The sequence below is a fragment of the Budorcas taxicolor genome, chromosome X (genome assembly GCF_023091745.1).
Source record: "Budorcas taxicolor isolate Tak-1 chromosome X, Takin1.1, whole genome shotgun sequence".
NCBI lineage: Eukaryota > Metazoa > Chordata > Mammalia > Artiodactyla > Bovidae > Budorcas > Budorcas taxicolor.
Genome location: NC_068935.1, coordinates 88216102 through 88232910, shown reverse-complemented (window position 1 = coordinate 88232910; position 16809 = coordinate 88216102). Strand labels below are relative to the sequence as shown.

General features: G+C 39.2%; 1 protein-coding gene across 1 annotated transcript in view; it reads right to left on the bottom strand.

Moving 5' to 3' along the window:
• The window catches only part of CCNB3 (cyclin B3), a 37286-nt gene extending 20702 nt beyond the window's left edge, over window positions 1-16584 (bottom strand). Inside the window, exons 1-6 of the mRNA XM_052663701.1 lie at window positions 16492-16584; window positions 14145-14231; window positions 9200-9318; window positions 4870-7639; window positions 3990-4085; window positions 2126-2218 (exon numbers count right to left, since the gene is read on the bottom strand). Coding sequence (XP_052519661.1) covers window positions 2126-2218; window positions 3990-4085; window positions 4870-7639; window positions 9200-9318; window positions 14145-14231; window positions 16492-16584 — 3258 coding nt within the window. The remainder of the gene's footprint in view (window positions 1-2125; window positions 2219-3989; window positions 4086-4869; window positions 7640-9199; window positions 9319-14144; window positions 14232-16491) is intronic.
• Between the last annotated feature and the right edge of the window lie 225 nt (window positions 16585-16809).

Genomic DNA, 16809 nt, shown 5'->3' with positions numbered 1-16809 from the left:
GCAGAGCAGCTAGAACTCTCATATATTGCAGGTAAGAATGCAAAATGATAGTCATTCTGTAGCACTTTCTCATTAAGTTAAACATACACTTATCATATGACCCAGAAATCCCACTCCTGGGTGTTGATGTTGGAAATAAAAACTTGTATTAACATAAAACCCTGTACATTAATATTTATAGACATTCTTCTCACAGTCTCAGAAACTGGAAATTCAAAATGTCCTTTAATGGGGGAAGGTTTAAACAAACCTTGGTACATCCATACCATGGACTACTACTCAGCAATAAAAAGGAATAAACTGTTGATACACACAACTTGTATAGATCTCAAAGGAATTATGGTAAGTGATAAAAGTCAATCCCAAAAAGTTACACAGTATATGATTCCATTTATATAACATTCCTGAAATCACAAAATTACAAAAATGGAAAGCAAATTAGAAGTTTCCAGGGACAGGAAGGTGAGGGGAGGGAGATGGCTGTGGCTATAAAAGAGTAAAACAAGGGATCATTCTGGTGATGGAACAATTTTGTATCTTAACTGTGGTATGGTGCTTATGAAACTCACATGCGTGATAAAATTATATAGGCTAAACACACAAAGAAATAAGAGCATGTAAACTGGTAAAATATAAATAAAGCCTCTGGACCTTGACTGTGATATTATATGACAGTTATGCAAAATGTTACCCCTGGGAGAAACCAAGTGAAGGGTACACAGGACCTCTCTATATACTATTTTTTTTGCAACTTCTTGTGAATCTATTATTTCAAAATGTTAAAAGTTCATAGAACTGTATACCAAAAGTCAATTTTACTATTTTGAGATATAAAAATTAAAGTTACAAAAGTAATATATATAGGAACACATTTTTTACAACTGTGATTCTCTATCAAAGGTATACATTAGCATGGCTTATGGAACTTAAAAAATATATGATAAGTCTCAGACAGGACCTGGGCATCTGACTCTGTGATCAGTGTACCATTTTTAAAATGGGGGCATAATAAACACACATGAATATTAACACTCTTTGTAGGTTGTGGGATCATAAGTAATCATAATTTCTTACTTGGCTATAATAAATGTGAATTTTTGTGCAATAAAAATAACGAAAACTTTTTTAAAAAATTCAGTTCATTCCAGCTGGTATCTCTAAAGAGTCAGACATGACTTAGCAACTAAACAACAACAAACAACTGCTCCCAGTTTCATGCCATCTGATGAGATGATCTTCTCTGTTCTCATCTATATAATTTATAAAAAGTGTCAATCAAAACAAAGTCCACTGGCAGTCTACTAGAAATCTCTTGTTTGGTAATAATCAGCAATATTTGTGATCAATTTTACTCATTTAAGATCTACTCAGATTCTACTTTATCTAATTTACTATTTTTCATCATTTCAATAGAATGACATTTTCATGCTTTGCTGATCTTCAAATATACAATATCTACCACATTTCCCTGGTTTGTCACTCCAAAGCGAGCCTGAACCATTACTCTGGTATTTAAAGGATATTTAACAATATTACGTTTTCTTCGGCTGAGCACAGACTATGCCTTTTATTTCCTTGCAAACTCCAGAGCAACCCCTTCAATTCTATTCATTCAACAAATATTCACTGACATCCATGTACTAGTACACCTTCATTAGTGTAAAGTAATAATTAAGTATTCACAACAATATTCCCTCAACAGTCAACTCTGAACAAACAGCCATCTGCCCTGTTTGGGGCTATACTGTCCTTCCTATTACTCATCCCATCCAAAGCTTGAAAGACTTATCCAATCACTACATATACTTTTACAAGATTTTGAGAATGACTGAACTACCATACCATGATTACCTTTTCTAGAAATCTCTCTCCTTCCACTGGGTTCTCACAGTGTCTTATTAATAGCATTCTTATATTACTTAGTATATTCTACTTTGTATTATTCTTATCTGCCTGCATGTCTTATCTTGTCCCCTAGGTCATAAGCTTCCTGAGGGCAGGAATCCTGGCTTATTCAGCTCTGGAGACTCAGTAAATTTTTACTCTTGTTTGAGACCTGGCAATGCTGAGTGAATAATCAATAAAGAGAATAGCAGCCCCTTAAGGCAGCAGTTGTCAGGCTTACCTGCACCTCCACCAACCAGTCCACAAGAATGGCCCTCATGTCACTGTCGATATCAGTCTGCCTGGTCATATATTTTTTAAGTATAAACTTTTCCTGGCAGTAAGAAAGAAATATTAACAGATAAACTCTTCTTGTAGTTCAAAATTATAACTTAGGAAAAGCTATAAGCAACTAATATCTAAAAACAAATTATAACTTAAGTAATTTCTTCCCAGTTCTAACTCATTATTTTTAGCTGGTATCAAATAGAGGCAGAGGAAAGTATCCTTTCCCAAACAAGGTCAGTTATCCTTGGGAAATGAACACACATGGTATTCAAGTGTCAGGGTGGATATTGCGGAGTTTAGCAGAATATGAAATATAGGCAGGAATACTCCTATGACTATAGATGAATACCAACAAGATTCTGCCCCTTCTTTGCAATTCAATCAAAAGCACGATACCATGCTGTATAGAGGAGTCATTCTCAAACTTTAACATACATATTTGAAAGATACTTGAGGATCTTTCCTTACTCCTTCGAAGATGCTTTACTCCTTGGAAGAAAAGTTATGACCAACCTAGATAGCATATTGAAAAGCAGAGACATTACTTTGCCAAGAAAGGTCCATCTAGTCAAGGCTATGGTTTTTCCAGTGGTCATGTATGGATGTGAGAGTTGGACTGTGAAGAAAGCTGAGCGCAGAAGAACTGATGGTTTTGAACTGTGGTGTTGGAGAAGACTCTTGAGAGTCCCTTGGACTGCAAGGAGATCCAACCAGTCCATTCTGAAGGAGATCAGCCCTGGGATTTCTTTGGAAGGAGTGATGCTAATGCTGAAACTCTAGTACTTTGGAAACCTCATGCGAAGAGTTGACTCACTGGAAAAGACTCTGATGCTGGGAGAGATTGGGGGCAGGAGGAAAAGGGGACGACAGAGGATGAGATGGCTGGATGGCATCACTGACGAGTCTGAGTGAACTCCGGGAGTTGGTGATGGACAGGGAGGCCTGGCGTGCTGCAATTCATGGGGTCGCAAAGAGTCGGACATGACTGAGCGACTGAACTGAATTGAACTGAGATCTTTAAAATTTAGAAAGTCTGGGGTGAGGTTAGGTTTCTACATTTCTAACAAGATCTTAAGTGAAACGAATACTGCCGAGCTAAGGCCCACACTTTTAGTATAGCAAAATTATCTCTTGATTCTTCCAAGATATACTAGACAAAGTACAGGCTCTGGAGTCAGTTCATCTATTACCACGTCTCTAGAGAGAAGATGAGACATTCATCATTCCTCTTATGAATGGCCTGCTAAAATTCTAGTTAGTACATAACCCTGGTCCCATCTGTTCCACTGAGAGAGAGAAGAAAATTTGGAATTGATGAACATTAGTGGTAAAGGAGACTGGCAGATTTGAAAGGAGAAAGAAAATTTCACCAAGTTGGAGAGCTGGAACAAAGAGTCTGGTTTTACATGCAATGTCAGAAAACTGCATAGAGAAGGAGAAAGATCTCTTAAGTCACTCAGAAAGAGCTCACTTGACAATTTTTGTGCCTGAGATTACCTTCTAAGCAATTGGTGCGGGCTTATGGTTTCTAAGGTAATCAAACTCTAGTTCATATCCCAGATGTACTACACACTAGTTGTTTTGACTGAGCAGTTTCCCCCAACTATAAAAAGGAGATAGTAATACCTACCATCATGAAGCTATTGGGAGAATTAAGCAAGATAATGTTTATAAATCCCTTAGCACAATGTTTAACTCATAGTATGCTACCAGGAGACATCAGCTGCTACTGTTATTATTTTCCTCATCATTGAAGGATGTATGGTAAGAAAATGAGAACTGGAAAGTTATTTCCCCTCACCCCACCCCCTACATACCTCTCTTTTCTTCATGTAACTGAAGATATCCTTAGCATATACTGAGCTGAAAAGTGGGTCGCTGCAGTCTATATCAGTATTCCCCAGTGGGATCATCTGCTTGGAAATCATCAAAAAGACATATTAGGAAAAAGGTTCCAAGAGAAGCTTAGCACACACACAAAAAATTACTCCTTTCTTCCCACTTTTATCTTCAGCTCAAGCCTTTGCCCTGTAATCTGCATACTGTTGAGTAACCAAGAAATACTTAATCCTTGTACATACCTGCTCTGCCCTAAGAACCAGGCACTATTATTACAGGTAAGCACAAGATTCTCCAAGAAAGACATTGTGATCTTACAATCTTCCAGCTTATGTCACCTGTTATGTTTCAATGCTTTGATCGGGCCCAGTTCATCTTGTTAGCCTTTTCCTCCATTCTATACCTTTAACCAGGCTATTTTGCCTACAGCCAGGTTTTCTCCTCCCAGGTACCAAACCTCATCTCATTTTCCTTCTAATTTACAACTTATAAACCATCTTCCTTGGAAGATGCCTCTGTGAATTTAACTTATCTTTAGCTAAGGTCCTATGTAATGCAGATTGCAATTACTAAGAAAGGCAATTTCCTGAAATTGTCTAACCACTACTGAAATACACACACACAGAGTATTCCAGACCCTTGAGGGTGTCCCTGGAATAAATACTTTCTAGTGGCTCAGGTGTATCACTATGCCAATCATGAAGTCAAGAGATTCTACAAGGCCAGTTCGGTTTAATATCACTTACTATATACAACTCAATTGCTTAGGAAGGCAAAAAAAAAAACTCTTTGCTAGCAGCCACCTCCAAGACAAAAAAGAACACTTCATCTAATTTAAGAAGAAAGAAAGCAGAATACCTCCTGCTGTGATCTCTTGTCACAAGATGAGGAAGGTTTATCGGAACTGGATTCACAAGTACTGGACTTGCTTATGGTACTGCAAGACATGGTGATGGTGTTGGACAAGCCTATTCCAAATTCAGGGATGGTGGTGGACACATCTGGGCTGGTTTCAATTTGGAAGGTGCAATCTTTGAGAAAGGGGTCTTCTTTGTGAGTGAGAGTCTTTTGCAAGGCCAATGGCTCCTTCCAGACAGCCTCCTTCTCAATCATGGAATTCTCCTGCAAGGCCAAGGACTCCCTCAGGATGGTCTCCTTTTCAATGCTGGGCTTCTCCTGCAAGGCCTGTGGCTGCTTAATAATGCACTCCTCTTCACTGGTGATGTTCTCTTGCAAGGTCGACTGCTTTTTCAAGAGGAACACCTCCCCCTGAGCAGTGGCCTGCTTCTTAAAAGATGATTGTCCCTCTATGCTGGCTGCTGCCTCGGGGGAGAAGTTTTCCTTCAGAACCAATGGTTTCTCGAAAAAGAATTTCTCTTCAGTGGTGCTTTTCTTCTGCAAAGCCAACAGCGTCTTCAAGAAGTCCACTTTGGTATCAGTCTTCTGCAAGACCAAGGACTTCTCCATGGTCAACAGTTCTTTGACATTTGATTCTTCTTTAGTGGCAATATTCTCCTCTAAGGTCAATGGCTTCTTTGAGAGGGACGCCTGTTGCAGAGAGGTGTGTTTCTCTTTCAATACAGATGGATCCTGGAAGAGGAGCCCCTCTTCAGTTGTATACTTTTTTTTTAAGGGCAACAACTTCTTAAAGAGTGACTCTTTTTCAGAGGCGGTCTTCTCTATGACCGTGTTCCACTGAGTGATTTGCCTCATTTTTGGAGATAATGTTGTCTTGGTAAGAACTGCCTCATCAGTTGAAGACTTCTTCCTAGATGATACTGGCATCATAACGGAATTCTTACCAATCATATTCTGCAACCCCAACAGTTCTTGCCAGATAGACATTATTGTTTGAGTGGCACACGTTTGCTTCATTAAAGATAATGACTCCTCGGTAGAGACTGCCACATTTGTGGTCTGTGTCTTCCTAAATGACAGTGGCTCCATAAGAAATTCATCTTTACTGTCTATTCTCTCCTGTAATGCCCATGGCTTTTTCAAGGGGGCCACATCCCCCTGAGTGGTGTGCTTCTCTTGCAGTGCAGATGGTTCCTTCAAGAGGGACTCCACCTCAGTGGTAGGCTCCTTAATGAGTGATTTCTCTTCAGAAATGGTCTGCAATACTAGTGGCTTGATCAAACAGGACTTACCCTGAGTAGTACACTTCTCCTTTAAAGATAACAGCATATTGGTGGAGGCTGCCTCCCCAATGGTAAACTTCTTAAAAGTCAAAGTCTCCTTTTTAACTGATTCCTCCTCAGCTGGAGTCTTTTGCAAGACAAAGGGCTTCTTCAAGATGGATGCCTCCTCTAGAATGGTGTGCTTCTCCTGCAATGCTGATGGCTCTTGGAAAAGGGATTCCTTAGTGGTAGGCGGCTTCTTAAAGGGTAATGGCTCCTTAACGAGTGACTTCTCTTCAGATGTGACCTTCTGCAATACTAGTGGATTCTTCAAGTGGTACATCTTCCCCTGAGTAGTACACTTCCTCTTTAAAGGTAGTGGCTTCTTGGGAAGTGTTGCCTCCTTAGTAGTATGAGCCTTCCTAAAGAAAAGTGGCTCCATAAGAAAATCATCTTCATCATCTTTCTTCTGCAATGCCCACGGCTTCTTCAAAAGTGTCACTGCTCCATCATCGGTATGCTTCTCTTGCAGCACTGAGAGGTCCTGGAAGCAGGACTCCTCCTTAGGGGTAGGCTTCTTTTTAAAGGACAGTAACTGGCTAGTGAGTGCCTTCTCTCCAGAGGCGGTCTTATTCATGTAGGTCATCTTCCTCTTCCTCTGAGTAGTGCACTTTTTCTTTAAAGATAATGGCCTCATGGTGAAGGCTGTCTCCTCAGTGGTAGATTGCTTCTTAAAAGCCAATGGTTCCTTAAAAAGTGATTTCTCTTCAGTGTCAATCTTCTCCTGAAAGGCCAATGATTTCTTCAAGATGGATATTTCTTGTTCAGAGGTGTGCTTCTCTTGCAGTGCAGGTGGCTCCTGGAAAAAGGACTCCTCCTCAGCATTAGGCTTTCTCTTAAAAGACTCCTCAGTGAGTGGCTTTTCTTCAGAGGTGGTCTTCTGCAGTACTAGAGGATTTTTCCTATAGGACATCTTCCTCTGAGTGGTATACTTTTTCTTTAAAGATGATAATGGGTTGGTGAAGGTTGCTTCCTCAGTTTTAGGCTTCTTACTAACATTCTGGAGCTCCATAAAGGAAGAATCCTCTTCAACACTGACGTCCTGCAAGGCCAACTCCTCCCCCAAGCAAGACTGTTTTCCCTGATATTGGCACATATTCTTTAAGGATAATGTCCTGTTGGTGATGGCTGCCTCCCCGGTTTTACGCTTCTTCCCAAAAGTCATTGGCTGTACATCACTGTCACTCTTCCCCTGCAAGGACAGTGGCTTCTTCAAGAAGGATATTACCTCCTGATTTGTGCACTTCTTTGAAGATAATGACCTCTTCGTGAGGACTGCATCCTCAGAAGTGGGTTCCTCTTTTAAAATGAATGGCTCTTTGAAAATAGATGTTTCCTCAGTATTGGGTGTCTTGGAGCTGGTAGACATATCCAGAGTGAGAAGATTATCTATAATGTTTGGCACCATGGTGGTTGAGACTATTATTGGTGAGAGTTCTACCTTACATCTGCAAAGGAAACAATGTCTGGGTGAGAAGAATGTAGTTCCTAGAATCCTTACCTATCATTTCATTTTGTCACTACAGTTACTAAATGTATGGAAAGGGAAAGGACTGCAACCCCAAGAGACAGACTAGAGGGTAAAAATCAATGGGTAACATAGTAAATCTACTAAGTAGCATAGTGTATAGTTTCTATGATCTAGGTTCTCACACTTTTCTAAAAAAATTCCCCCTGAAATCCTTATCTTGCTTTTTCATATATGACTTATTACCTTTATTTATATAAAAAGGCTTTTATTATAATACTTAGCACATCGTATGAGTGATTTGCTTATGTATCAGTTTCTCTCACTAGCTGCATTTGTCTTTGTCTATCAGCACTAGGCATCTGGTGAAATTCAGATTGAAATTAATATTGTTTGAAGGCTTATGAGAGACGATTATAAGAGAGAGGCTTATAAAAGGCTTATGAAAGCTTATAAGAGAAAGTTGGTCTGGTACTTAATGTTCATGGTATCTAGTCATATTTCCTTCACCCTAGGCTATTCACAAGATGCTTTCCCAGTGAAGGTAATAAAAAGACCAAAATAAACATTTGTTGACATGTGTCAGATGCAAAGCTTTGTTTTGAATAGGACTTCACTTCAATTAGAATGATTAACCTGGTGTGACCAAATCACTGGATGACCAGAAACCAGAACAAGAAAAGAGAATTATTGGTAAATATGATCAATCTGAACAAAAGTACCTCAAAAAACTAGATATTATGTGATTCCATTTATATGAATCATCTAGAGGAGACATATCCACGGAAGTATATCCGTAACAGATAGTAGACTGGTGAGTGTCTGGAGCTGGGAAGGGGTGGGGAGGAAGATAGAAAGGGGGACTGGGAAATCTATTCTTCCTAAAAGAAGTAATTCCCACTGGAATGAGGAGAGGATATAGAAAGGTCTTACTCCACTTTCTAATTCTTCTTCCAATAAAAATTTTCCTAAGAGTAAATCATTTTCCCAAATCCTAGGTGAGAATACTCATATCTACTTGCAGAACCTGTTATCAGTTCCCTAAACACAGCTGGAAAATACACATTTTTGGCCTAAGGAGACAGTAATTTCTCTAGAGTAACAAGAAACAAGCCTCCCCCTAAGACTTCTTATGGGATAAGCAGACTGGCAAGCTATTAATCGGCTGCTGAGAATCCCCTGAAAACTGGCTCCACACTCTGGAGCCCAGACTTGCTCAATCAGGGACTGAATCACCAAAAGAGAGGAAATATGAACACAAGATCTCTTGGCAAATTCCTCAATGACAACAGCTCTTTCAATATGCACACAACAGGGGGCGAGGGGCAGAGGGAGGGAGGGAGGGAGGGACAGAGGAGGGAGAGACAAGAGGCCTGAAATTCTTTAGCAACTTAGACCATCTAAGCACCCAGGATTAATATAGTACTCACCACTGTGGCTCATTAACAATGTTCTCAATGGGAACAAAAGGCGGTCAAAAGGATGTCACTCCCTCTCCTTTACCATCTAAAGCAATGCCCTCTGAGTTCCCTCTACTCACCTTTTTATATTCATCTTATTGTTTTCAGGCAACCTTTCCTTGTTTCTCTTCTTGGAAGTATCTTTAACAAACTCATTATTGGCTTCCTTCTTGGGCTGGACATGTTGACTTTGAGGAGCCTGCAAAAAAAGGCGGGGGGGGGGAGTAGTCAGGAGAAGGAAGCAAGGAAATGGAGAGAAAACTTCACTTTCAAGATATATAGAATATAGTGTTGATCTCCATACTGGCTGGCAAATTCCCAAAAAGATATTTTGTAAACTTCATATTCCATTTTGACCCCATAAGACGTTCAGAGGGGGAAAAAGACCATATAACTGGCTTTGCTGCCTGAGAATGCCAAGATCAACTAGTGTTTCAGGACAGACCTCTAACACATCACTATCTGTGATACATCTATCCCATCCCACTGAGGGGATATTTATTTAACATGGGGCTCTGGGGAGCTCCACCAAAGACTCTAATCATGACTAATTTTATTAAACAGCAGAAGAAATCATGGGACTGTGAATAACATCAATAAAAAAATCATTTTAAAGATTATGCCTTTAAAATAAAACAAATTGAATCTAATTATATTCCAAATAAATACCATAACCACACTGAAGGACAAAAGAAAGAAAACAGAAGAAAATACAAGAAACAGCTAATCCAAGTAAACACAGACTATATACCCTCAATATATACTTCCTCAATCAGGATGGGTTTGTGGGGTGGTAGGGAACATCACAAATAAATCTGGAACTCTTTTTAATAGGTGAGTTTATTATGGTAGTGTGGAAGAAGTAATTCTGAAACTTTTAGATGTATTACAGTATTGGGTAAATATGTTGGTGATCTTAGGAACCATGGTTCTCACTGTAAAGAAGGTACATACAAATATGGACTGAGGAATATAAGAAAGAATCTTGTGCATTGGAATGGGAGCTGTGTAGACTCATAATTTCTTACACAGGTATATGTATATATATATAGGAGTGTGTGTTACTTGTATATATAGATATATGTGTGTGTGTGTGTATCTTTAAGTACAGATATGTATGTATGTATAATGTATATGTGGGCTCCCCTGGTGGCTCAGCAGTAAAGAATCCGCCTGCCAATGCAGGAGTCCCAGCTTCATGCCTGGGTCAGGAAGATCCCTTGGAGAAGGAAATGGCAACCCACTCCAGTTTTCTTGCCTGGAGAATCCCATGGACAGAGAAGCCATGGAAGGCTACAGTCCATGGAGTCACAAAAAGTTGGACACGAATTAGTGACTAAAAGAACAACAAATATATATATTACATCCAGATATTTCCTAACTCTCTGCAGAAAGGGCAGAAAAAGCAGATACCCCAGTAGCACACCTAGCACTGAGATCTTAGTCTCTAGGACTATTCCCCACTCAAATGAGCAGGAATTTTTTGGAAAAACAGTCGACTCCCTGTCTGAGATAAAAATAGGCACATGATGAGTCTGAGACATCCTGTTATGCTGGAAGAAAATGCAAAAAAAAATGATGAGAGTATGTCACAAAGACACAGTAATTAGATTCAAGGGGACCCTAGTGGCCAATTTGAACACCAAAATAACATAATAATGAACAACAAACCACTGAAAAATAAAAATTCATAAGTCTATATTAATAATAAATAGGGAAGAAGGGAAGGCTCTGCTTATAGAATGCCAAAGGCAGATTGGTAAATGGGGAGCAAGAACTACAGCTGGAAAAATCACCATAAAAACTGGGTTAGGCAAAAATCATCAATGGATACTAAATCTAGGGGGCATGTTTATGAAGAGCAGTTATTTGCAGGCTCCTAACAGTGTGTCCCACAGACTGTTAGTTGCAAGAGGGAAAAAAAACAGTCATTATGCAGCAGAGAAACCAGACAACATCTTGACTGGGTGATCAAAATTAACCTCACCAATGATGGATATTGTATGCTTCCAGCTGTGATACCCTAAGGACAGACCATGACCCATACAGTACTCCAGTCAAGTATGTATAACACCAATCTAATCTCATGGACATATTAGAAAAACATAAAATGAGGAATGTTCTATTTTTAAAAGGGGGATTGAGTGGGACTTTATTCTTCAAAAATGTCATAAAAAACAAAGAGAAGCTATGGAAGCATTCCAGATTAAAAGAAGCTAGAGACATGACAAGTAAACAACCCTAGACTGGATCCTTCCCTGGAGGGGGAAAAATGCTTATAACGTTGACTTTACAAAGTCAATGGGAAGAATGGGAATATGGGCAATAAATTACATAAAAACATTACATCAGTGTAAATTTATGAAGTTGACTGCACTATGGTTATATAAGACTACTTCTCTGGGGTAATACACACTGAAGTACTTAGGGATAAAGGGCCATGATGTATGTAAGAAGATGGGATAAAATGTTAATAATAGGTGAACCTAAGTAAAAGGTATATGTGTGTTCTTTGTATTATTCTTTTTGCAACTTATTATAAATGAAATTATTTCCAAATGAAATATAAAAAAATTATGCCTTTGTATCATCATATCATAATAAGCTACTACAATCCAGCAGGGAATTCCTTCTTAGGCCCTCGGGTTGTTGTCCACTTCTGCTCTCCAAAGAGTTTGGCACAGTTTGTATTTGAATTTCACCTAAAGAGTTACAAACTCCTTCTGTGTCCAGCCGAGATCCACAATTAGAAAAGATGTGCATTCTTGGCACGAGAGAGGTGGAGACTCTAATTCCCAGAGTGAAACTTTCTACTTGCCATATGTGAAGGTTCAAAGCACCAATATTTTCAGATCTAAGCTCAAGGGGTCCTTTACCAGTATTTCCCCCTAATTTTTTCACCGAGAAATAGGAAAATAGAGATGAAAATCCTACTGACAAAACATAATTTAGGAAATAGACCTTATCTCTGCATCCAATGGCTCAGGATCAGCTCTAACAAATCAAAAGTCCTTCCCATGCTGGAAGGATAAAGGAAAGGGAAAAAAGAAAACTCACAGCAGACTAAATAACTAAAACAGATCAGCTCCTTTGGCCAGCCAGAACCTCACTGTGGTGAATGCTGAGGAGAAGACAGATATGGGGACATGAAGACACAGTAATACCGACAGGAAAAAGCAAATCATCATAAAGGGAATCCCCAAAATTCAGAGAGAAAGGAATCCTCAACCCTTAAAGAGATGAGCTCAGACATCTGCAGAAATGTTCAATCCTGGAATGACTTACGTATATTGTAATGACGGAACTTTCTCTGGAAAGCACCAAAGACAATTCAAAATAAGCAGAACTTGAAGGCAAAAGGGCAAATGGGCTTTCTGAGCTTCTGAAAAGCTAGAGGCAGAGATACTTCCCAGGGGTGCCTTGCTTTTTCCCTACCCTGGAGGAGTATGTGACCTAACAGATGGTGAATTCAGTTGGAGAACCAGGAGAGTCCTAGCATGTATTTCCTATTAATTTGCTTATTCTTTATCGATGATGACATAAATTTCACAAATAAAAAAGTACTGAGACACAACAGGAAAGCTTCTCATATGCTGTTAGAGCTTTTCTTTGCACTGCCATCAGGGACTCTGGAGGCCAAGGGAAGCTACGCTAAGATAGGCTGCATCTGCTCCTGACTTATGTGGCTACCTTATCTCAACAAAGTTTCAAGAGCCATGGTAAAATAAGTCAGGAAATGAATCTAACTTTACAGGTCTGTATGGGAGGCAGCTCTTTCAACCAGTATATAGTAAATCTGATTATGCAGGAAGCTGTAACACAATTACACATGTTGTAATCTGCATGGGGAAAAGACTGGTTTAACACAAAAGTGGTCACATGGCATCTAAAGAGCAGAGATATAAAGGAGAGAACTTTGCCAATGCTTATCCAACCCTGCCCAAGGCAGTAAAATATTACCTAGTAAATGTAAGAATTCTGGTAGCCACAAAATAACACTCTATTATAGAAGGCAGGACAGATCTCACTAGGGTTCTCTGTATCCTAGATGAAACGGACTTCAAAACCAACACTAGCCATGTCTTCAGCTGTAAAGGGGTTATAGTTTTAGTGTCTGCCTCATAGGATTTTATGAGTATTAAGTGGGTGGATAGTGCCTGCTGCTGCTGCTGCTAAGTCGCTTCAGTCGTGTCCGACTCTGTGCGACCCCATAGACAGCAGCCCACCAGGCTCTGCCATCCCTGGGATGTGGTAAACACTCAGGAGGTATCAGTTATTACTGATTTCTAAGACCAAAGGTTATCTATATTCAATTAGTAACATTCTAACTATTAAATTTGATTTTTTGCTAGTACTTTAATAACACCAGAAGGGAGGTAACTTGGAAGTAAACTCAAGAATTCTAGTCACAATTGAGTCTCTAGATATCCTTAGTCGAAAACCAAATTATGGAACTGTGGTCATCAATGGTTCCATACATCAGAGGTCAGTTTTGACTGTCACTATGACTGGGATGCTGCTGGAACTTAATGTCAGGGGCCAGGAATGCTGGTTGAATGACTGGGAGTTGCAAGGTGGTGCAACTCCCAGTCATTCAGTCCTACACAGTAGAAAAGCTGTCCTATTCAAAAAGGCCCATAGTGCCTGAACTGATAAACACTGCCCTAGACTACAATGAACCCATCATAGTATTGACACTTGCCTCCAAGGCTAAGGCAGCCAGTCGAGCCATCTCTGGACTTTACCTAAATGTAAGAATTCATAGTTCTCATATCTGTCTACAATTTCACATCTGATCATCATTCTGTCTGAGGCTTTCAGAGAGCTCCACCAATTAATACAGATGGTATGTGCCAGCAGAAAAGCCCCTACAGTTTCTGAAATTGGGTCACTGATTCCAAATAAAATTGGAATTGGCTCTCAGCATTCTACAGAGGGTCAGGGTTTGGTAAACTAGAAAGGTCCCTCAAGGAAGAGGTTGTTTGAACCTTATGCAACACCATAGGACTGAACTAGCATACTCACATTGGTGAGATCTTCAAAAGCTGATCTCTTTTTGAGTGGTCCCTGAGGTGAAGATGGAGATATCTTTGCTTGGTACTTCTCATCTTTCTAAAAAAGTGAAAAAGGTAAATGAGTATATCCAATTGTGAACAGTCTTTTCAGGGACTTCAGGTCATCTTTGGAGCTCAACAGCCTGAATCTCCAAGCAATTGGGAATGTCTATAATAAACCCTAATAAATTACAACAAAAGAAAGTTTTGGCACTCACTGCTGCTTAGAGAGTCCCTGAAGGAGGTAATAATCATTGATGATGGTGACAAGGCTGTGAGGAGACAGGACAACCTTCATTGTAACTCTTAAAATGAGCAAAATAGCTTGGTGAAGCTAATTTTCTCTCTTACTCCTCTCATATCTATGGCTATCCTAGCCAAGATTAATCATGACCATCACCACCACCTTGCAACTCCCAGTCATTCATTTAATATGGGCGTTCCCAGGTAAATTACTTCAATAATTTAACAAAATTTAAGTGTCTCTTATGTTAAGTAGTTGATTTAAGACATTCTCAATAAGGATAATCACACACATACCTAGATACTGATCCAGGATCAGTCCTTTACTAGCGATTGACCTTGGAAAAGTCACTTAATTTCTGAACCTCAATCTTCTCATCAGTAAAACTGGAAAGATGACCTACCTTATTTGAGGATCAAATAAGAGAATACATATTTTTTAAAAGTCTATATAAGCTGTAAATGGGCAGAAATAGTATTTTAAAAATACATGGTCCAATGTGATTTTAAACCTCATAAGGAAAATTCTGTATTTTAAGAAAGGAGTTTGGTAATTCATATTTATCCCTTTTAGTGTATGCAAGGGAGGAATGGGGAAAAGGAGGCAGGGTGAATATTTTGGAGCAAAGAGAGCTTTCTTTCTAGCTAGTGTTTATCTGAAATGCCTTATCCCACTACCAAATGAGCAAGACTATCTCTATGGGGTTAAAGGTTAAGGTAAATCACACTGTAGGGTTTCTCTATTCCCTAACAGTTTTTGTTTGGTGAAAGTGTCCTATGTATCAGATTTCCTTTATGAATTGAGAACTCTGCCTTACCTATGTCAGAGAGTTGTTATAATGTGAAACAGAACACTGAGGTCAGACCATTTATTTTCTCTGTTTCTCTCTTTACATTATGTACAGTTAGTACATAACACAGTAAGTGATTAGAAACTTAGAGAATTGGATTCTTATTGCAATAGACCAATTCTAGTACAGTGGAGCAATTCTGAAAGAGCTGAGAAGAATTACTTCTGTTTTTTGACTGTTTAAGCTAAGAAATAAGTAAACTGTTAGTCTTTCATCTAGTTCATGATAAACAATCCTAATGGAAATAATTAGCAAAGAATAAATTATTATTTTCTCACAAATTAGCTAAGAAATTAACTATGGTCTGCTATCCCACTCCTGCTTAATATTACTGGCAGAAACAACCAGCCCCAAATAAAATTAATGGTGAAACTAAATCCTATAAAATTTATATTTGCAAAATACACCCTGAGAAAGTTGGATTTGGAAAAATAACTGCCACAAAAGAAAATGTACAGTGGCAGAACTCTAATCATAAAATTTGATATGAACAAAAATTTGATCAATATAGCAAATCTTCCTTGCCAAATTTACATAGGAAAAATACACTTGTTTTCCCTAACCTCCGAGAAAACCATTTTAGTGAGACAAAAATGAAAATGATTAGAAAGTGTTTATCTGTGCTGAGAGAAAACCAATCAAGGAAATTAAATTGGCCTAATGATGTTTGCTCCGGGAAACACTTTCTTAGCAACAATTCATCAGTATTAGTAAAATTCTGATTAAAATATGACTGATGGCAAACACAGAACATCACAAGCTTGGAATGTCAATGTCAAACTATTCACAAGGTCAAAACAGCAGGCTCAAAATGGACCCATTCTTCAAATTTAATAGCTGTAAAAAGCATTATAATACATTTGTTGACCTAATCATCATACTCTCCCCAGGATGTACTAAGCAGCCACCTGGCAAGGTGCTTTGAGCCTCTCAGAGAAAATAAGAGTTTAAATGGGACCCTAATGAGAACTGAGTATTGTTTGCTTTTGAAAGTTGTGGAGGACACCCTTCATCTTAGCCATGCACTTATGGGAAAGAAGAGTTTATGCTTTCTCCCCAAGTTATAATTTGCTGGTCTCCTCCAACTACAAGGTTTGCCATGCCTTCTCACTTTCTCAGATTAACCACACATATTCCAAAAGATATAGAGGGGAGGATAGGGACTAAGCCAACACAGAAAAGAGGCTAAATGAGACACTATTGGGAGGGACAGCTTGCTCTAACCTTTTCAGATGGTTCATGATCACTGGGCACAATGCTGGACTGAGATTTCCTAGTCTCACGTTTGGAGTGTTGGGGTGGTAGTGGCACCGACATTTCTTACAGATTCAGCAGCATCTATCCAAGGCAGGGCTGCAATCAGAAAAAGACTCTTTAAAACATTCACCAGAAACAGCACCGATTCTCTGGAGATCCTTGAGAAAACCCAGTCTCTCTATAACATCCCTAGGAGAAAACAGACTTCAATGTTAGCAGATCTGGGATCAAATCTTGGTTGTACCACACTTAACCATGGGCAAGTGACTTAACCTCCCTGGACTT